Below are 23,877 nucleotides of genomic sequence, written 5' to 3'. Positions count from 1 at the left end.
TACATTGGATTATATCCAAGGAGGATGAGAATTACTCACTCCTCAAGCTCACAATACCAGAATCTGAATATAGTATTGGACATCGAGAAGCTGGAACAGTGGTTACGAAAGACACTACACGGTAGATATCATCACGACCTCAACCAGTCGCTTGTTGACAAAGAGGCTTCAAGCAGATGGCTTGCTAGCGGAAATCTCTCTCCAGAAACCGAAGGCTTCATTATGACTATCCAATATCAAGTTATCAACACGAATAGCTACGCTAGACTGGTGACGATTAACAGACCTGACATTGTTGTACTATAGAAGAGTCAATTCAGTCCTTCTTGCCGGTGTAGCTATACCTAACACTCTGTTCTCAACAAATACCAGAAGAAACTGACCAAGACCCTTCACGATAGGATCTCCAAACTGGCATTATCAAAACAACACCTTCGCCGACATCCAGAAGGCGGTAATATTGAATACTTGCCACACAGTGCGCAAGTTTATCATGTGAACCGAGCTTAATCCTTTTGATACTTTGTATCCGGGATAGGCAAATAATACCGGATCTAAGCTGAATAGTGCACTAGTCTTTCGTATAATAATGAATAATTTATTATTTACCATTAATAACAAATTATTAATATTTAATATATTATAAAGGTAAATAAAAGGTTTGTGTTAGGGTGGTAGATTCATCCACACTAACACTCAAATTTTTCTTCAGCATCCAAGGCTTCAATTCTTGAACCAACTGAATTTTGTAAAGGTGCAGGCTCAAAGCTTTGTATAAACAGCACGCGTCCAAATAGAAGCCAGCTCGTCGCGAACACGGTCTACGTTTTCCACTCACTTAAGGGCATCATTTAAGTGATGAATATTGCCGAATTGTATCTGAGCTACACTTGCCGAATTATGGTTTTTGTAAAACTCATGCACGTATAACTTACGAGAAACGCTGCGGAAGAAATACCTGCAAAATATTGTAGATTGTTTTGTGAAGAACATATATATTTAATATGAAACTTGCTTGATTTTTAATTTCCACCACAAGGCTCACATACTTTATTAAAATGTACCACTATCTTGCAAAATAACAAATGCTCTCACAAAAAAACTTGTTTCATACTAACCTAGAAATGGATTGCAGCATTTTTCATAGCGGGGTTATATTAGACTCCTATCAAAAGGAATGTAATTAATTAGATTACAAATAAGTAAATTTTTCATCCCTAATCATACTGGTTGAAATTAATGATAATCTATGTCCATTTTGTGAGCAATTTGGAATCTTTTAATTTGGGCAGATAATTGGATGGATTATTTTAAAACACTCCAGAAGTAGAATTGTTGTATTATTATAAAATAATTCTGGTCTAATCTCATTTTTTTCCCTTTATGCTATCGTATTATGAATTAATAAATATTCTAGTGCTGATATTTTGCCACCCTTGTGTCCACGTGTTCAGCCTATTATTGGAATAAAATCAATTTTTCTCGATATATAAAGGGGATCAGTGAAGACTCGACCTCGTTGTTAATCATAATATGTTCGACGTCGTCGTGGAAAAAAGCGTTTTTCTTGTTTGACAGAACGTAGTGCTTTAAGCGTTAAGATGTAACTTGAAGGGTTGGAAAGAGAAAAAGCTCGTCGGTATTTTTTGTATTTTAAAGGTTTCCGGTTGAATGATAACTTTCTTCGTCTGAATAGTGGGGATTAATGCAGGGTTGTATCTAGAGAAAACATAGGTGTATAAAATTATTTGCGCTTTTCCATGTGTGGGAAATCATGATTACACTAAAAAAACTGTGTCACATAATTAGTCGATATTTCCATATATAATGAACAAATCCAAAAAAAAACGTAAATGATAATTAGTATACGATTTTTATTCATATTATTATTTTTTTTATTACTTTCATTTAGGTTATTTCTTATGTAAACTCATAGATTTCAACAATTTAGAGGTAATTTTTTTTATTTATTATAATACTTTCTAATATCATATTATGATAAAAGAGAAAAAAATTTTCTCACACTTTTTTGTATATAGATGTTTTTATAATTCAATAAAATATAACTTTGGTCTATATTTGTCCATAACAAATTGTCAAACTTATAAACAATGAAAAAAGTGTAAATTAGGAATTTTAAAAGCATAATTATTTCTCATGTAGTTATTTTAACAATCAAAATATGAAAAAATTTCGATTTTAAACAATTAAAATTCAAAATTGGTATAAATGTATTCAAAAAATCATAATTTTCTCTGAACAACAAAATTGCAAAAAATGTTATTCAAAATATCGAATGTTCTATTTGCTTAAAACAATTTTATAAACAAACTAGCAGCAAAACTCGGCGTTGCTGGGGTTAAAATTTATAGCATGTTTAATGATATAGAAAATATATAAGGAACACATTACAACATAGATACTGTAGATTTCTATTTTCGATACTGAGAGACTTATTCATTCATTGAACATGCGGTGTATATAGAATATATCTAATAGAGTAAACTGAATAACTTTCCAGATCAATCCAAAAATTTCTCGAATATTTTAAATCATTTATAATAAATTGAACTCTTTTGGAACGCTCCAGAACATTCAGGACATTTCTAGCACGTTCTCGAACATTCTAAATCGATTATAAGAAACTTCACTCATTTTGAAACTTTCTATATCAATCTAGAAGTTTCTAGATCATTCTTGATATTTTCAGAACATTTTCGAACATTTCTAATCGATCATAATAAATTTCACTTATTTTGGAAATTTTCAGATCATTCAGGAAATTTCTAAAACGCTCTCGAACATTCTAAATCAATGATAATAAATTTCACCAATTTCGGAACTTTTCAGATCATTTCATAAATTTTTAGAACTTTTTAGACCATTCCAAAAATTTTGAGATCTTTTCAGATGGTAAATGAGGTGTGTAGAATGTATCTATTCACCTCTGAAATAATTTCGAAATTTAATGTTTTGAAAATGTATTCTGCCGTTCTTCAAAGGAGAAAACAACTGCTATCCTGGTTAATACCTTGACGAATATTGAATTACAACTTCTTTGAAGAGAATGATGTCAATAGACCATTTTGTCGACATTAACATCCCCAATGGCTCGCAATTACAAGCAGAGGCTGTAACTACTGACCAGTTTCGACGTCATTACGTCTCATCAGAGTAGTTTCAACAACCGTCATTCGAGTTCATAACCTATGTTACTGCCATTGTTTAATGTGAGAATAGGCCGAGCTAAAGATCAATTGAAAACTATTTTTTAGATATATCTAATTTTGCAATACTTATAAAAAATCATAATTAAAAATTATGAACATTCATATCTTTTATTTTTACGGGTCTCGATTCTTTTAAATGTTAAGAAAATATTAAAACTTCTCTTAAATTTTCAAAATGATATTTTATGTTATAAAACATGTTTTTTTTTAAATCTCTTTAGCGGAGACGTACGCATATCGCAACTGCTGCGCGGAGCCCTAATTTCCTAATTTTAAAGAACGTTCAAAAAATGAAATAAGGTATTTTGGAAGTCATGTTTGGGATAAAATAAAAACGAATTCACTTGACAAAAACCGATCCTGGATTTCAATGGAAAAACTAACTTTGTCCTTTCATGATGAGACAAGCGTAAAAAGCGGACTGTTGGGAAAATAGATGACTAACAGATACTGCTGATACTCTGCTCCTCATCAATTGACCTATTCTGTAAATAAAGACGTTAAAAGATCCGTTTTTAGTCATAAAGAATGTGTGAATGTAAGGTTTTTGCATATCAGCGTTCATTTTTATTTAACTAAATTATTTCTGTTGAAGATTTTCAAGTCGACGTTATACACTAATTACACGTGCCTTCCTGTTTCTTTTTTGGTTGTATCTAATTTTTTCTATAATAACTTTTTTGTACTCCACTATTATATATTATTTGATGAGAACAATTAAAAAAAAATGATATATTCTGAGAAAATAAGTAGTGATAATCTCAGCTAAACAGTTGCTCCGGAAATAATCGGCCTCAGGAGAACCTTGTGTTGTCTGAGTTTCTTTGAGTTGGGTGACCAAACTCCACAGTGTTAGCTTGTTGATTTGGATTCTGGTTTCTTTCACCTTACAAATCTCGAAACCGTTTACAGAAGTTCTGAGGTTTCCCAATAGGGTGATTCCGTTTGCCTCACTTGTCAGAATTACAAGTATTTAATTAGAAATTAACCTGATGTCAATTGACAATTTAATGTTAATAATTCTGGTTGAAAAATAGTAGATTCAAGATTTTATTATTCTTCATCTTTACTTTTGGAACAATTTTCTCTTATAATAATAGCTTTATCAACAGTTTACAAATATCATTAACAACATTTGAATAAATAGTAATACATTAATCTTGATTAATGTCTTTGATATTCTAGAATTATTCTCAGATACACCCTGACCCACAGCAACCATTTGCTCCCTTCAATTACCAAGCAATTAATTTTTCATTAATAAATGTCAAATTCAATATAACTACCTCTCGATTAATTACTTGCTGAAATAACAATACGTGATTAGGTTAAAGCCAAATGGCTTTTCACAAGAACTTTGTCCTCTAGATGGGATCGTATTAAATATATATTGGAGATGATTTATGACATGGAGACTTCTTACTTGCTCCGGAATTATTCATCCAACGTTGGATAACCCTAACTAGCATCGCACTTCCATTCTAGAAAAACAGATCAAAATGATTTTACAACAATTTTAGATAAAATGAAATTTGAGTTAGGCGCATAAAACAAAAAAAGAAGGTGGTTGATTAATCTGATGAAGCTCATTGCCTGCTTTGTTCTTTGATATATTAATCTAAAAATTTGATGGATTAGTCTGCACATTTTTGAATTATTGATAATTCGAATGGTGCCTGCCGTGAGGAAATTCGTGTCGATATTGATCTTGAACTTATGTAGACTTTAGCGCTTGTGAAAGACGTGACTTGGTAGCTGGTTCCAAAGGCTTGAAAGTCTCTAAAGAAATAAGTCCCGATAAATTGATATTCTGCAGGGCAACTCGGTATTTATAAGCTACGTCTGCCTTCGAAGTAGGTCTGTATTAGGCGGGATTATGTTGAACAGGTTAAAGAGCATTTGCCGTGGAAGTATTGGTAAAACAGATTCAAGTCGGGGATCTTTCTTTTATGCTCTAAGCTGACTAAGTCTCTGGTCAACTCTGGACCGCTCTCTTCTGTATTGAGTCGATCATCTTCAGGGTATGCTTTGGAGCCGACGAATCTGCACCTTGTAGAGGATTAGAAGCTGTTGCGGAAGATATAACCTTTCAGTCTTAAAGAAGACTCCAAGTTTTTGTCAAGCTGCCCTAGCTGAATCGGCCACGTGGCTATGTCAGAATATATTACTTCCAACCTTTCCTTCTCCTGATTTGAGGATGTATAAGTGTGGATGCGTTGATAGCACCATCAAAAAAACGAGAAGATCTACATCTTAATAGACAACTACTACAAAATCAAATGTCGATGAAACGATTATTGCGGTATTAATTATTAACGTGTCTGCGTTTTCGGTGGCTTGTTTTATTCCTTTGATTCCTGAGTGGTTCCTTAAATTTAATTTGAACTTTTTCTTTTCATAGGACAACCTTGTGCCTCGCATCGTCTACATCTCAAAAACTCGAGCAGAAACCAAAACCACCGAAAAAAACGATGGTTACTAGAAGCCGAAGCTAAACTACCTCCAAATTACGATGATCCTCCATTATATTTCAATCCAAATAGAACTAGACGTCCTTTCACACCAATCTTCGATCTTAACCAGCCAATAGACGAAGAACTCGAAATGTTTTCTAATAGAACAGCGGTAGATGCATCTGGGCTGATTTTTCGAAATGTCAACAAACGAGCTACCGTGGATCCTAAAAAAACTACTTGTATGCTTTATTTACAAGCAGATCATCAATTCTTTTCCAAGTATGGTACTGAGGAGGCTTGTATCGAAGTGATGACCAGGCACGTTCAGAGAGTTAACGCCATCTACAGAAATACAGGTACTTAATTCAACAATTACACTTATGTAGCTTCTTAAATTCAAAAAAGTGGAATAAAGACTCCTTGAATAGTCGTGTCAGCTTTTAGATAACTGCGTATTTAGCATTACACTATTTATGGCATGATTAAATGAAATATTCAAAATATTACTCTTTATTTAGATTCTATATCAGTATGTAATGCTTTAGTCATCTTTATCAGAGTCCCACAATCACTATTCATTTAAATATCTGTTTTCCTTTTCATTTTGATTCGTTGTTTATTTGTTTGCTTATATTTTTTCAGTGAATGTGACAACTTAGAACTTGCAAATACCGGCTGATTTGTTATTTGTCTTTTATGCTTTAACTGTGAATTATTTTGTCGGTGTCTATGGAACTATCGGTTGAAATTCATGCATTAATCGAAAGTCTTCATAGTCTAGGCAAAAGTAACCGTACCATTACCGCCGAATTAAAAATATCTCGAAAAATACCGTGAAAAATTATGCATTCACCAGAAAATTGGCGATACAAAACGTTCAGAGCGGCCTCTAAAAACCACAACCGCTGAAGATAAACGCATTGTATTGAGCAGTGAACGTGTTAGACGACTCACTGATCCAGATATAGTAGCTCAACTCAATGAACTAGGGATCTGCCATTGAGTACTTCTACAGTAACGAGGAGATTGAGAGAAGCTGGCTTCTTTAGAGGAGAGTAGCAGGGAAGAAATCTCTTCTAAGGGACTGCAGTGGGTCAGAGAACATAAAAATTGTACGCATGTTTTATGGAGTGAAGACTCAAAGTTTGAGGTTCTCGCATCTAAGAGGACAGTGTTTGCGCGCAGAAAATTTATCTTCCAGCTTAACAACGATTTGTGGAACTTGTTACAGAGAATACCAAAATTGTGCACCGAAATAATAAGAAATGATAAAAGTTTAAGTTGCAAATCAAAAATTCAAATATCTAACAACTACAGACTGTAGATTTATAATATCTATCAATATATGTTCTTTGAAATTTTGATATCAATTGAAATCGATTATTTATTTCTTATTAATTTCTTTCCGAGTGTGCAAAAATGTTCAACAATAAACAATAATAGTATACGATGAAACTTTTTCATGTCTGACTGTAAATAATTATTCAAATGATCTCGGGTTGTTTTTACTGATTTGTTTTTAGAAAATTGATTACTTCAACAGTAGATCAAGTTAGTAAAAATATTACAATGTCTCCCCCAATTGTGCGAAAAAATATATACTTCCATCATTCCGCAAAACGATTGTCTGATTCTAATATCTGGTACACCACACAAAAAAGCGTTTTTTAGACAGTTTCCTGTTCGTAGCGCCAGTTAAATTTGAAGAGAATCAATTAAACTTGTTCGTGACTGAACAGGGACAAACTTTCTGTTTAATTATGAACCAATGAAATGAAAAATAATGCTGAGTGAAGTGAAATAAAATATAATAGAAAAGATAATTGTTGTGATAACAGGATGTCTTCGCGTGTTTTCTGATAAAAATAATAGTAGAACACGTCAATCTAAATTATGTGGGAACTATGTTATGTCATCACTCATCATAATATTATATTAATTTACCTAATTGCCTCGTGTTTTCATGGCAGATATAAGTGTACAACGAGGGAAAGACGATGAGAGAATTGGATAAAATTGCTCAAGAATCAGCTTTCTGACGAATTTCATAATAAATTCCACAATTATGAGACATTTTCCAGAACAAATATGCTTATTTTTGCATATGTTTTCCAGGAAAATACATTTCTCATATTTTTGACTTGTTGAATCATTATTTGACCACTTTGAATACGAATTACTTCGACATTGGAAAATGCAGTTTTCCAGTGAAAAACTACAAAAACTTACAGCAGAATTCTTGGAATAAGAATTAGACCTAGTTTTTAGAGTTGTTATTGCGTTTTCTATTGAGGCTTCTGCGGAAACATTCACATTTTTTAATAGCAGTTTTCTCCTTTATGAGATCTAGCCAAACTAATTTGTCACAAAACTTCTAATTTGCCAGGGATTGTATCAATTCCTATAGTAATATGTAGAAAATTTCGAATGATGTTGTAGATTCAGGACTAAGGACCTAAGAGTTTTCTCGTCTAACATTGTTTATTTCTATACCTGTACCATAACCTTACACACATTATGTAGATCTTCTTTATATTGATAAGTTCTTCTTCTTCGTTTCTATTTTAAAATACTTTCCTTCAATTTTTACCATAATTTTTCTTCTAATCTCAGTCTATGACAAAAACGTATAGAATGATGAGAAACAGTTTCTATAGCTGTACAAATTTTTTGAATCCTGTATGTCTTGGTTCTAATAATTTGAAAAATCTTATGACTTTCTGATTTTCCTTATACCGGAGCTTCTGATGCTACTTCTTACTTGACAAACTCTGAATTATCTTACATTTTCTTCATTTTCGTTTTCAATTATTTATGTTTGTGTAAGCTTGTAACATTAACGCGTGGAATAGTTAACTGAATTTACCAAAGCTGCATAATACTCTCGAATAAATCTTCCAGGTTATCTTTCCAATAATAACTAACTAACTAACTTCCAATTTTTATTATACTAAAGCTTTTGTTGCCGAGTTTCTCACATTTTCTCATTTTCGTTCTCGAATGTTTTTGATATTTTCAGCTAGTGAAATAGTCGAAAAAACTTTTCACAACCGAACAGTATCAAATGTTCTATTGTTTCTGATAATTTCAGATTGTAAAACAGTCAGAAAAATTTTTCAAAACTGAACAGTAACGAATCTTCTTTTATTTCTGATAATTTCAGCTAGTGAAATAGTCAAAAAAACTTTCCACAACCGAACAGTATGTAATCTTCTTCTGCTTCTGATAATTTCCAGCTAGTGAAATAGTCAAAAAAACTTTCCACAACCAAACAGTATCGAATCTTCTTCTGTTTCTGATAATTTCAGCTTGTCAGAGCAGAGAAAAGCTCTCCAAAGCTGTGCAACAATTTTAACACACTTTATTCCTAATGAGATTGCTTATGATCTGACGTCTGTTTTTCCAATGCTTCTGTTGATTTTTCTTGTAACAAGTCTTAAGTATCGAATTGTTTTCATTATAAAGATCCTTTTTTTGTTTCAATTATTAAGTTTTAAGATCTTCTGATTTCGGATAAACATAAGTGTCCATAAGATCTGTCAGGTCTTATTACTATCAGTAATTTTTATGATCTTTTAATTTGTGTTTTATCATAACTTTTGTTGATTTGTCTATGTCTATTAACAATTTTCTTGGATTTATTTCATCGTTGTGAGCAGAAGATTTTTATTTTGATAAAATCACTCTTTTATTTCCGAAGGAAAATTCACATGATATTTCGAAAGTTCTGTGCTTCTTCATTCTCTAAGATTCCATTTTATGATTGATTGTAGCAAAATAACAAATTTAGTTCTAAGATTGTACCTGTTTTGTCACTTGAATCTTGACCATTTTCTTATTCAACAATTTGATTAAAGTTCTAGTCACAAAACGATCGATTTGAGCTACGAAAAAATAGAAGAGATAAACTCAAAAATTAAGTTGAGAAATTTCTAAAATCACGATCATGACGAACATTTAAAGTATGTAGAAGTTGTATCATCATTTAAAAGATGATGGATGACTTGAGAGGTGTAATATCTCAGCTACCACACACAACTTAATCCCTCCGAACAATTTATAACAGCTTATAAAGGGGTTGAAGCATTGTAATTTCATGTACGGCTTTAATTTCCACAATATCGTAGTTCTACCACAACAGAATATACTCATTTAAATAATTCAGCTGTATACAATACGGTTTGGGAATAATAACTCTCTTTAGTGTGTTTCATTGGATTTAACGGAACTGTCATTTATTTTACGGTGGTATAATACGAATTATTACCATCTCGATGCTTCAATCGCCTAGTTATATGATTCAAACGTTAATATTGATTATTTTTTTCAAGATTCTTGCGTCCATTAATTATAAACGAACAATTTCACCAGAAAGAGCTACATTTTCACAAAATATTATTCTACAAGGTGTTCCAAAAAAGTGATCCCGTCTCTAGGATACATACAAAACTGAAAAATGTTTGGGCTTTGCTCATTAAAAAATTTTACCGCAACTACTGACATCATATGTTAGTTACAGTACCTTGGACATTCTACGTTAGACTTCCTGTATATTAAACTACACCTGGATGTTTACTTCGGTAAATTAGTCAAAGAAAGATCGACGGAACATTCGATGCAGAGTCATGTGAAGTAATCAAACCAAAATTGTACTAAAAATTGGACTCGACTTTCATTTAATTTTGTATGTATTAGCATTAATATTTCTAATACTACTATTTCATCTAACTTCAAATTGCATAACTATCCACGGCGACATGTAACAAACACACCAACAATTTGTTTTCTTTCAAGAATTTTTGATTTCTTTGGACGGTACTTCACAATTTTGTCGCATCAGAAATGCAAGTAATTTGTGATATTTGTGATGTCTACATTATTCTTAATCATCAAACTAACTTTTATCATTGAATTGTTCAACCACATTGTTGATTTTTGCTTCGAAAAAAGCCATAAATACAGTTTTATTAAACTTATATCATACTGTTGTTTCGATTTCTGAGGCAGCAGATCAAATGACGCTCTGTTCGCTGCCTTTTCGATTTCGAATGTCTGCTTCGGCGTCGAAATCGGCAAATATACGGTCAGTTTTTATCTCGATTTCTTTACTATTCATCTTTATTGTTGGAGTATACAACATTTTGCATAAAAGGTTACTTGTGAAAAAGCTACCTGAAAGGCGGGTGTTTTCGATTCATTAATGTTGATCAAAAGCTCGCTCGCTTTAAAAATTCAAACGATACGTCGAAATATTATAGTTGATGAAACATAGGTATACCGTTATAACATATAAATAAAAAGACAGTTGAAACAATGGATTCCAAGAAAGCAAAAATAGTTTTTCCTGCCCATAAGTTCAATAACATAGTATCTTAGTATTCATAAGTTGTGATATTTATTAATAACGAATGTATTGTGTGTGACCCAAAAGTTCTATTGTGTGCCGGTTGTATTGGGGTGCGCAGTGTTTATACAAACTATCAATAAAAAGTTAGAATGTTGTCCTGACAAGATATTATGACATAATTTTCATAATGTATTATGTATGATATACGTGTTAAAAGTGATTTTACTTTGTTCGTAAAATTAAAAATCATTTTTATTCACAAAATAAAACATTTGTATCATAAATAACTATCAAATTCCAATCTACATTTCTAGTTGCGCAGACATCATAGCCGAAAATGAATGTCTGCTCAAACTGAAATAACAGTTGAGGTCCCATACTACAAACGCGACAAAATTAAATGATGAATTATAAACTTCTGAAGCTCATTACCTAGAGCAATAGCTTATCATCTGACAGACTACAATTGTATCATTGAGAATGGGCACTTACATATATTGTCTTTTGTTGTGCAAAGCGTACACGTCAATAAAGACACTTTGTAACTCTAATAATGTCAACTATTTGATATAATAAACACATTTAGAATCCCAATTAACTCCTATCTCCCATCTCACCTACGTATTCTGTAATCATTAGAAAGTTATTTAATTAAGGGGTGTAGGTAATTGTGCGCACAATAAACCACTACAGTTTTCATCAGCACCCCAGTGGTGTAGACTACCTCCAATTAAACAAGTCAACAGGAAAATTATTTTGAATAGACTTTTATTAAATTTTTGTTGGCCATCAAGTGTTTATATTTTATATATTGGTTTTATATGTAAGCGTTTATATTCGCAAAATACTCATGGATTCGAAAACAATGGAAGAAACAGTATTAGGTTGTGTGTCATTTTTTTATCAAAAATCGATGCAAATACGTTAATAACATACTTTGAACATCAAATACAAACAAACAACGCACCTAAATACTTCCAATAAGATCGTTGGAATTTCTTCTGTGGCTACTTAAAGTCCAAATTTTGTGCTACAATACCGGATTCAAGACCTTCGTCAAAAGAATGTAACAGAATTTAATTTAATTAAACCAGAAGTTTAAAAACTGAATACCGTAGAAGTTGAAGGTAGATTTTCTTTCAGAATAACCAAAGTAATTTTCTTAAAAAGGAGTCGTTCAAAAGAAAAAAATAAATGTTTAGATAATGAAAGCAGTGTTAAGATTCTTCAATGAATGGTTCGGAACGCTAAATGTATGAATAAGTCGTTTCATAGTCCAGTCAATAAAGGTTTTTGTCCTTTTTTAATTCGAGCGCTTACGAAATTGTGCACATTTATGTATTTTTAGGTGAGGAATTCGGTTTTGAGCTATGTGCTTCGATATTTTGTTTTTTTCTGTCCAAATCAATTTTATCCAAAATGGCAAAATTATTCCATATTTTTGCTTATGCTATTCGAAAGCTTATACAATTTAGTATTTTTTCTGCTGCATGCAAAATTTTCGCTGAATCGACCATTCTCATGATATCGGCTGTTTAAAATATTTTTTCATGTGCATTCCTAGAAAACTGGATTCACTTTTTTGTCATAACCCGCGGAAACAAAGAAATAAATAATAACTAAAAACATCCTGTTGGACCTGCAATTTCAATCTTCTATATATTTTTTTGCTCGTCCATAGGGAGAAAAATTTTCAAGTGAGATTTCAAATCACTCTCACTATTTTTCATAAAAAAAATGCCCGCGATTTTTTATCTTTGTAGAACTTATACAAATCGCGAAAAATTTCATTTTTCCGATCCTTCTATCATTCAATCATTCAAAATATTGATTGATTTGATTTTCAAGAATAATTATCTGGCAACCATAATTTTTCGTATCAAACTTACCCCGTGTAAATTCATAATATTGTTAATACCGCCCTAAAATAGGGTAAAATCCTCAACGTAAAGTCAGTTGTTTGTTGTGCTGGCAGCAGATACGTAACTGAGGTGGTAGATTGCATACTGAGTGAGTTTTATGTATATCCATTTAAAATAACATCGCTCATTATTTTTCCGGAAAAATTTATAAAAATCGTACAAGCCGTTTCCGAAATAATTCAGACGTTCAATACATAAAACTCACTCTGTATTTATCTATCAGTCTTAGTCGAGGAATTTTTATATATCGGTTCTGCTTCTGTGAATATCTTTTAACTTGACTAACTTCTTTGGAACCACAGCTCACTCCATATTCTTGCTTTTGTGCATGAGTATACCGTGAATTTGAAGCATGGGAGTATACTAACATGTCATTTTTCGGAGCGTGTGTTTATCTATGTTATATTAAACATGTTTCTAACATTAAAAAATCAAAATAAAATGTAGTGCTTGTGAAAGACGTGCCTTTGTAGCTGATTCTACAAACTTGCACTTTTCCAAAAAAGTCCCGATAAATCGAAGTTCTGGGCGTCTGCAGGCGAACTCGGTGTTGTTCATCAGCCACGTCTGCCTGTCGAGCAAGTCTTGCTAAAACTGTTCTAGGTCGCATTATACTGGTTGAGCTTTTGCCGTGGTATTATTGGTAAAACAGAGTTTTCTATCTTCTAAATTGTTTAAAGTTTATGGTCAACTCTGGACTGCCTATAAGTCGAACTGCTCTCTTCTGTATTGAGTCGAGCATCTTTAGGGTATGCTTTAAATGTGTGAGCAATATTCCAAAGATGGACGAATCTGGACCTTGTAGAGGATCAGAAGCTGTTGCGCAGGATATATAACGTTTTAGTTTCAAAGAGGGCTTCAAGTTTTTGTGGAGCTGCCTTGGATAAATCGGCTTCGTAACTATTGTTCATCAACACTTAACAAGCGAATTTGCGGTAATGGTGAAATTCTTTTATTAAAAATTCTATTGAATTAGAAAAATTTGTGTGAGTGTAAAATATTCAATAAAAATAATCAGTTATATATGCACGCCTATTTCTATTGTATTACGTAGCCGGCGTGTTTGGAAAGAGATTAAAGTGTACATTGTTAACAAGCATTCGTTCATTATTGAAAGTTTCTTTGAAGTAATATTTTATTGAGATTCATTGAAATACAAATATTTGTTGTGATTCATTCGCATATATAATTGTATTCTGTTTGATTTTTCCCTATGTGCATTCAGCTTGTCCAAGATTCTTATTGAATAATTGTTGGAAATATTTCAAATAAAATGTTGAATAAAAAATTTTTCAAATTATTTCAAATACGAAATATATTTTTGATAGATAAAAATTATATTACACGAACAGTTTTTTAAATATTTCACTCTTATATTATCACTAGAAATATTAAATAGATATTTAATAAGCAGAAGATAATAAATCATATGGACTCGAAGATTGAAAATTACTTGAGCCCCTCTGATGGCAAAGTTTCTAGTTTCATTAATAGCAATATATACATTTTTTAGCAAAATATCCATTCTTTCTCCATTGACACGCTTAATTTCATCATCAGAGTATTCTTTTCCCGTTATTTGTGCAATTCATTGAAGACTTTGCTCCCTGATTTTTATTCCATTGGAAAGAGCACCTCAAAATATATAGAAAACATGGTCATAACTTTTAAATTTAAACATTTAAATTGACTGGACTATCATATCAGATTCATGGATTTGTTTTCCGTAGTTTTATTCGTTCTTATAAAAAACTCAATTAAATCTAATCTTTTTCACCATTGCCTTCATCCGATTTTCTCTATTAAAGAGAAACTACTTCAACTTGAATTGAATTCAAAACTAACACGTATTTTTCCTGAAAAGACAATTTTTCTCAAAACGTTAGACAAAGAGAAATGAAATGCTTTTTACTGGATCATTCGAACGAAACTAAAAGCAAATCCGTGTAGTTGGAAATCTTCGCACTTGTCTAATTTGATGTAAGTGAATACTCATTTTCACAATTACATTCTCGAAAAAATTACAAGAATTATAACGTAATAGAATTTATTGTATAAATTGTGAATATACATATTTTTGTTGCTCATTATTTGAATGAAGAAACGTAATTTTCAAAATTGAGTTCACAATAACTAAAACAAAATCAATTGTTTTTCAGGGAAGTTGATTACAATAATCTGTAAATAGAGGAGGCACGTTTCTATCTATATAGATTTACAATATTTATTCACGTGATTCTTATTAATGCGGCGTATATATGGAAGCATGTTGCAATTTAGTCAATTTTATCTTCAACAAAACCAAAAAGAAACATTCCGAATGTTGAGATGAATGAACCCACTTGATAGTGCGAGTTTCTATGGAAATAATAACGAATGACAATGCTTAACACAATTTTTTTGAGTTCTCACTATAAAATAACTAGTAATCTGCAAATTCCTAGATGTTTTAATTTTTTTTCAATTTGATAAACCTTCCATAGGCAGAACCTGCGTAACATTTTGTTCTATGAATTAAAGTCTCACTCAAACATATTGTAATAGCTTGTCCTTCAGCTCTGGATGTATGATTTCTTGGTGAATCACTACAAACAGTAGTTAAATGAGATTCTCGCTCCCTACGTTTCGAAATTTGTTGCATTAATATACGGAGATGACGCTTAAATTTTAAGAAGTTGATCACCATCGAAGTACTCACAACTTTAAAGCTTGATCCTTCATCTTCTTAACATACGTCGTGTAACGTCCATTTTTCTTCCGATTAAAGAATAGTCATAAATAACACATTACCAAATCAGGGGTATATGGTGGATATTTAATGAGTATTGCATTATTTTCATGTAGATATGTGATTGTCCGTATTACAAGGCACTATTGTGATACAATATTGACCTGTGAATATTAACATATTCAAAAATTGCAGTGAAACATTTTCTGGTGCACTGGTTTGCTATAACTCAGAACTGCTGGATACTATGACACCAAATCTACCAACGAAAAACTTAACCTCATCTACTCAGTAGGAGCCACTTCGGGATTGTATCTATTCCTAGCCTTGCCTAGGCTTTTCTCTTTCCTTGATTCTATTCATGCCTTGACAGGCTTCTCTGTTGTGTTCTATTTCGTCCCCTTCTTTTGAGAGCTCTATAATCTAATTCCCAATCTCTGTCTTTGGGCATCTTAAAAGTGATTTCTTCGTCCCATATTTCATTTCTTTCTAATCTTGTGCTATGGAAGAAAACTTTGCTTCTTCGTCATTGTTAGTGTTGGTGAATCTTCACGAATCAACAAACGGCTCTTCTGGTGGTCCCAATTATTATAAAACGGTATGTATGTATTATACCCTGTTACTATTTTGAAAAACATATGATGTCCATCATTATTTAATATTTCTAACGTTACCAACGCGATTTTAACCGCGCTACTTTTTGGAAATCGTCTAGTTTATGTGTCACTCTCTAGACCATGGGCGAATGAAGACAATGAAAAAACATACACAGCAAGTTATTCTAAATATATTCGAGTATTTAAAAAAAGGGAATCTCAAGAAATCTGATAATGCAATTATAATAACAATTGCTGAATTAACTAGAGTTTTCCATTTATCTAGTAGTCACAACAGGGGTTTCTGTGAATCATTCAAAGAACCGAAAAATATGTAAGGAAAACCTGAAATCAGTTGACAAAGCTACACAAGACTTTATACGGTAAACGATCATTCAAAGTGTCAGGAGACTGAGATATTTCTGGTTTGCATAGCGGCAGATGATTCATAACTCCCTCCATTAATTCTGTGTGCTGTGAAGACCCGTTGGGTATCGGAGAATACCTTTTCCGGCACATTTTATTGACCATATCCGAAACTACCTGCGTTTTGGGTAAATGTAAACGTTTTATGCACCACACAAATTTTCAGCTGCACCTCAGAAATTATTTTTTTAGAAATTACCATCACTCCAAATAACCCCAATTAAAGATATTCTTCAGCATGTTCTTATTTAGTTCAGATTTAATGTTTAATAAAGTTGAGTTTCATTTTTTGATTTCATTTGTGTTCACTACAAATATGTCTTTACAAATTGTCAAATTGAAGTGGAAAATATCGCATATCGAATATTACCAAATTAATGTAAAAAAAGTGTCAACCACCTTAGATTTCTAATCCGAATTCAAAATATTTAAACAATAAAATATTTTTTTTTCGCTATCAAATATCTTTGGTTAGTATCTATATTACGGTTGTTCCGGGTATAATCAAAGTCGAGACGATTGAGCACTCTTGAGGAGCTCAGAAAGTCTCTAGAGACCGACTGAGAACAAAAATAAACGTCAAGGATTAATGGGATTTACAAGTGTGTGAATTTACTCCGCTTGTCTTCAAACATTCTTTGAAACAGTTCAACCGACCTTAAGGAGGTACATGATTAAGTTTGGTTGATAAAATGATATATTTGATTTCTTTGAATGGAGTTCTTATATAAAAAAAATAGGAGATACATACAGAGAAACTTTGAAGTTTCATATAATTTATTATAAATAACTGTGATGGACGGCGAAGACATGAAAAAGTTAATATAAACTAGCAGAATTATCTAAAAAGATCTCAGTAGAAAAATAATTTGCGCTTACGTTGAGAAATTTTGACTAAAATTTCAGCCATTTTGGGCATTAAGTTTTTGTTTGATATTCATATGAGTAAGTCGTTGTGGAGATTGCTTTGAGAATAGAAAAAATGAGTATCAAGCTGTCAATATAATTATTTGTTTTTGCAATTAAAGAGGGGATAGACACTGTAAACTGAGACACTATTATTCACTATTATTTACAAATGTAAGATTCTGGGCAGCTGAATGTAAACGTGACCATATTAGCTTAACCGACGACAGGGATTCAGTGGGACCGAAAACTAAGAAAACCAGTGATATCATCGAATAAGTTCACCAAATGTTACTGTATGACCGAAGAGGCTATGGTCATATGAAAAGAAGGAATTTACCATATAGTGACTTAAGTATTATGCATTCGTAAGCTATTCGAACGTTGTCAACTTTTCAAGCTTTATGGATTGGATTCAATGTGGAAGAGATCTGGGAACATAAATACACTCCTGAAACGGAAAAAAACAGTCATTATAATGGGTTGCAATGAGCGAACCTGCTTCAAAAAGGCAAATACGCTCATAAATGTGATGTTGACCATTTTGTGGGATACAATAAATTGCTTTTCCATCATGAAAACACGTTCTCACACGAATTACACTTAACTATTCACTTTATGCACCATAGTTTGTCTCTAGCGAATTTCTCTTGTTACCTAAAATCAAAGTTTCACTTGCTGTGGAGAGATTATTATCAGACGAGAACGTAATGACATACGTTAACGTCTATTTTTAGATTTTTAGAAGAAAGTTGGTTACTATTATTTGGAAGGATTAGAAACTTTAAAGCATCATTGGATCGCTGGACCAAGTGTAAAGACTCGAAAAAAGTTTTCAGGCAACCCTCGTATAAATATACATATATTTGTGGTGAATAGAAAAACAAGATATTGATATGGTTATTATTATTTATAAGTATGGTCGTTCAAATCAGATAGATATAAATAAAGTACGTAATTTGATACCTTAATGAAACTCAAATGTCCAAGGAATACCCGGAATAAATCAATCATCTATGATGTGGGTCCCCATTAAGATCGTGTACCGAAAAACTTAATGAATACAAAATACCTTGGATTTAAGTAGCTGAATTTATGATTCTTCACAGTCACATTAATATAAGACAGAAATTTGGTAATCCGAGAGGATACGTTAATGGAGGGTAAAAATAAGGAACGTTATAGTATCCTTCAACCAAATGACTAACAGATACTAATGGTTCGGACCGGGGGTGAGTTAGATTATATTCAAGAGATTGTATCTCCGTCTGGGTTACATTGTACAATGTTTTTAAATTTAAATATTTCTAAATGGGTAATTATTAGGTCAAAAAAAACATATACTGACCAGTTTTAACTTGTGAGTTTATGTGAATCCTAAAAAAACTAAATAAGGTGGTGGAAATGTTCTAACCATAAAAATATTAGGAGTGAATAGAAGAAAAAATCGGGAATACATATATAAGACATGGATTGTTGTTACTATCAATATTTAACATTATACAAAGATAAATGTCTGGTATTGGGCATATTCAAATAATAAACCCACTACACCAACACTTACAATCACACTATCAGACTGATAGACCCTCGATAACCAAGTTATAACAATCAAAGGCAGAAGGTAACTTAGATGGGCATACCTATCTATGTATACTGAAATCTCCCGCAAGGATTAAATCCAGCGAGACAACGACGACGGGAAATTTCATATTCACTTCCAATCTAATAAACTATAAAGTGGACTATGAGTTATAAGAACTTCGTTCCTATTGAAACTTTTTTATAATTATTTTCTTTCTACTTATTTCATAATTCTACTCGGAAATACCCAACTACGAGAGTTACTACTTGAGTTTGAGACATGGCAATACTGATGTGAATTTGTCAAATATACCATCATAAAGTTTGATATTTTTAATGACTTACTCAGATCGTGTTGTCATACGAGTGCTATTTGAGTTGTTTACCGATTCATCTTGGTCAAACAGATCGCGGTGATTTTTTTACTTTGAATGTAGGTTAAACCAACAGCAGTGTGTCGATCAACTCTCTTCGACTTTTGGTGATGGAGCATCATCTCGAACCATCGTGGTTTTCCGAATTCAATCTTGGTCGTCCTTCGCTACAGGATGAATTTCGTCAAGGTCGTCCAAAATCGTCGGGTGTTATGCCAGACAACATCGACACTGTGCGTAAACTGACATTACAAGATCGTCATGTGACATACCACAGATTGAGACATACTTGGACATCAGGAGCACTCGCATACTGTCAAAAAGATTTCTTCGCGTTGGATACCACATGAATCGCTGACAAAAAGTTCGTGTCGTTTAGCGCAAAGAAATGCTGAAAAAATTCAATCGCGATCCTTCAGAAGACGTCTATAAGTTCGTGACAAACCTCGAATCATGAATCTAAGCATATAAACCTGAAACTAAACAACAATTGACTGTATGATAAAGTAAATATTCCAAATTCACATTTGGAACAAACCCTGCGTATGGATAGAAAAAAATGTTTGATGTGGCACTACGAAATACCCTATGACTCTAGATTTCAACAATACTTGATTACTCTGCAAGTTTGATATGACGCTCGACTAATACAATGCGTTTAACCTAACAAATAACATTTTAATTTGTTGAACTATCTGTTCTTTTGAATGTATACGGGTTGTAAACATAGTTTTACGTTCTGTTATTTTGTTTGTACGCCCGCGTTTTTTTGAAAGTTTTCTACCGCAATATTAAATGTTTCTTTCCAGTGTAACTTTAATTACAATCCTTATCTTGTCAAAAAATCTCTTCCACTTCAACGAAAATATGACTGATTCAGTCAGTCAAGGTTATCGTCGTATTGTCGGCGTCTCGTTCCGCCCCTAACAAAGTGAAATAATTAATAAAATTCCTTTATTAAGCTGAAAATTCTGTATAACGTCGTACTTTAAAAACGGATCAAATACAAAATTTTAACTCGAGAAATTTAATTTTGAAGATGTCACTTAATTTGACACGACGAAGGACGACTGTTTCCATTATTACAGAAATGATACAGTCGTGAATATTTGTAAGCTTAATGAAGAAATAGATTGATGTTGTACTGATTTATAGATCAAGTAGAATAAATCCATTTTAATTCATTTGAGTAGACATTTTTTATTCGTACAGAAACTTCACAATTGAAATCATCATAATAAGACCACACTTGTATGGCGCGCCTGTTATCATTTTTTCGTTTCGTAGTCCTATTTATCTTAGCTGAACATTCGAGAATATGTTTTAAGTTCTCAATTGTAGTAGATTTGGTCAATTACCAGGCCAAGCAAACAATTTTCTATTTACCTTGTTAAAAGGTTGCGCTGGTTTAGAATTATGACAAGGGGTTGAGTCGTGTTGAAATATTGTATCAAATTATCTATATTTTATCAAAGGGGTGAAAAAATTCTACGGCATAATATTTGATAGAAGAGGAACGAAGTTTCTAGTGCCATTTGTTGTAGATAAACTCATCTGTTTAGACACCTACTCATATTTGTTGTTATCTTCACTTTCTTTTTCTACTTCGAGAGGACAGTTTGAAGGATTTAAATAATAAAGTCAGCTTCAGAAGATACCGTATAGCCCAATTGCCAAATCCCAGTAACTAGAAAATCATCAGCGTCATTGTTCAAAGTTGCAGCTTTCTCATAAGCTTCAGCGTCTAGCGACCTGAAACTGTGTAACTAGTTATTCTGAATTAGAACGCATCCATTTCATAATTGCCGAGTCGTAATATATTTCTAAGGGTTCAAATATGCCGATATTCAAAGTTTGAAATCTATAAGTGGCATGGCCAGGTAGTTGCAACTTCAGTACTCAAATTTTCAAGTGCCAAATTGATAGTTTTTTGAATGGATCTTGTGACCTTCAAATCCTAACAAAACTTTAATATCTCCATTGGGATTCATGTATGATAAAAAGTGTTTCAACGACATGAAAAAAGATCGGAGTATACTGAATCCGATACTTCGATCAAACTTCCAGGTGAAGCAACGGTAGAAAGTGGTGAATGACCAGTAATGTTAAATATAAAAATCAGACAAATCGTGAGTAATAGCTACAAAAGGTTTTATTATTCTAATGGCATCATTTCTAGCCCAACATGACTCCTAGGTCTCTCCTTTGCCGGAGTTCTGCTATTGTAGTGGGGACGGTTATATATCTTAAAGGACTCGCAATATACGAATACCTGGTTATTATAAGAGCCTTAGAAAATTAAATTCTGCATTGAATGATACTGGTCCCACTAGGGTAAGAAGAAAAAGGTGAAGCTATTGGAGAGAAATGAAGAAATCACACCTTTCTTCTAGCATGACACTTAACATGAAGCTATTGCCGAAGCTGGCCTTCGATTTTTAATAATACTCTGTAGCGATGGAAAGGTGATAATTTGGATGAATTAAGATTCTAAATTGAAGCTGATATTCCTACTACCTAGTCACTATGATGATTAGGACCTTAACGGTCTAGGGACTGAAACGAAACAAGGTCAAATGAAACCCTTATACTTAAAATCAACATCAAAAGGCAGGCCTTATATTTATGATAAGTAATGAGATGAATTACTAATTAACTATCTTTAAAACGACTTACATATGGCCTTAGAGTTTGACTGGCACAGCATGTATTTCCGCAGCAATGTCGGTAACCGCACTAATAACAAAATGGCTGCTGTGGCTTGGTGGTGTTTGTAATCAACTTCAAACCGATGCTGTCGTATTGAGTGTTTGAGGAAATTATTCTCATAGAATTATGATTACAGTGAAATTAACACTAGATTCGAGAGATCTTACATGGTTAGGGCTTGTTAGGAGTGAGAAATGTCAAGAAATATATCAAAATGAGTGACTGATCTAAATGAACTTCATAACATCGCTTAGAGTTCCAAATATTGGATAAATATTCTGTTATTAATACTAACACCAAGTAGTCCTTGAAGAGTGAGTGAAAGAAAATAGTTTTTGTAAATTTGTAAGGAATTGAACAGTTTTTGTTATAATCCACTCACTTATTTGTATTATCTAATACCGAATCTCCTTTTTTTGAATGTTATTCAAAAATTCAACATCTATTAAAAACAAATTTTTGGTACATGATAAACGACTACAATCTGTGTCACCCTTTACAATTGTGGGATTCGCCCATATCTCTAATATACTCACCCGTATCTGCTATTTCGTACAACAATTTTGAGGATATTTAGACATTGTGTCGATCCATTAGCACCCTTGGTTCACTTCATTTGTTAACAGCAATATAAGCAGAATCGAGAAATTTTAAACTCTAATGGCGAATGCATTCAATGATAAATGTGGCAACGTTTTTTCTCTTTCAGATTTCAATCAGGATGGCAGAAACGACAATATCACTTTCATGGTGAAAAGGATCAAAGTTCATACGCTTGACGCACTCAAGGACCCTCTTTACAGGTTTCCTAACAATTATGGAGTGGAAAAGTTTCTAGAACTTTTTTCAGGTAAGTGTTTTTTTGTTTCTATCGGTGATCGAAGAAAATTATTTCTCATTCTATTTCATGCGCATTTTATTAGTTTTCAGTTTTCTATAATCAATAAACAAGTAAAGATTTTGATTACTGTATAATTTTATCATTGTATTTTAAATGGATTATTTTAACGAATTTGGAACAAAACGCTGGCCAGGAATTGAAAAAATACCTGCTAGTTGGTACCACTACATAAACATTAATTTAATTATATCTTGCTCTTAGGAATTTAGTCGTTAGTTTCTCGGAAGCGGACCGTGCGTCGTGCGTGTGTGTGCTTTACAAAATGGTAATTCGGATACAGAACCACGTAGAAAATTATGCAATGTTCTTGATGTCAATTAAAAGATGCCCAACTCGTTTCCGGATGGGGCTCATTTTCCTTTTAATGGACATTTCAACAAGCAAAATTGCCGCTATTAGAGTTCAACCAATCCAGAACATAAACATCAGATACCTAAAGTGACTTTAAAGGCTGCGGCATCAGCGTGAGGAATTATAAGCCATTAATTTATTGAAAATGGAAGGGGACGTTCAGTTACAGTGAATTTAGAGCGTTATGTGCAGATGTTAGATAACTTTTTCGTGCTAAAAATACTAAATTTTAATGTATATAACGAAAAAATATGGTTCTAAAAAGATAGAGCAACTTCACATAGGCCTGATAGATCTCTGCCAGGATCATGGAATTTTTCCTGTCAAATCCAAAGCCAACGCTAACA

General features: G+C 32.6%; 1 protein-coding gene across 1 annotated transcript in view; it reads left to right on the top strand.

Annotated features, from left to right (window-relative positions):
* Window positions 1-23,877, top strand: part of LOC130448365 (disintegrin and metalloproteinase domain-containing protein 10-like) — a 237,446-nt gene that overhangs the window by 151,961 nt on the left and 61,608 nt on the right. The window contains exons 5-6 of the mRNA XM_056785723.1: window positions 5,632-6,042; window positions 22,988-23,128. Of these exons, the coding sequence (XP_056641701.1) occupies window positions 5,632-6,042; window positions 22,988-23,128 (552 nt within the window). The remainder of the gene's footprint in view (window positions 1-5,631; window positions 6,043-22,987; window positions 23,129-23,877) is intronic.

Source organism: Diorhabda sublineata, chromosome 8, assembly GCF_026230105.1.
Source record: "Diorhabda sublineata isolate icDioSubl1.1 chromosome 8, icDioSubl1.1, whole genome shotgun sequence".
Classification (NCBI taxonomy): Eukaryota; Metazoa; Arthropoda; class Insecta; order Coleoptera; family Chrysomelidae; genus Diorhabda; species Diorhabda sublineata.
Note: the sequence above shows the minus strand (reverse complement) of the source record. Positions and strands in the feature narration are given on the sequence as shown.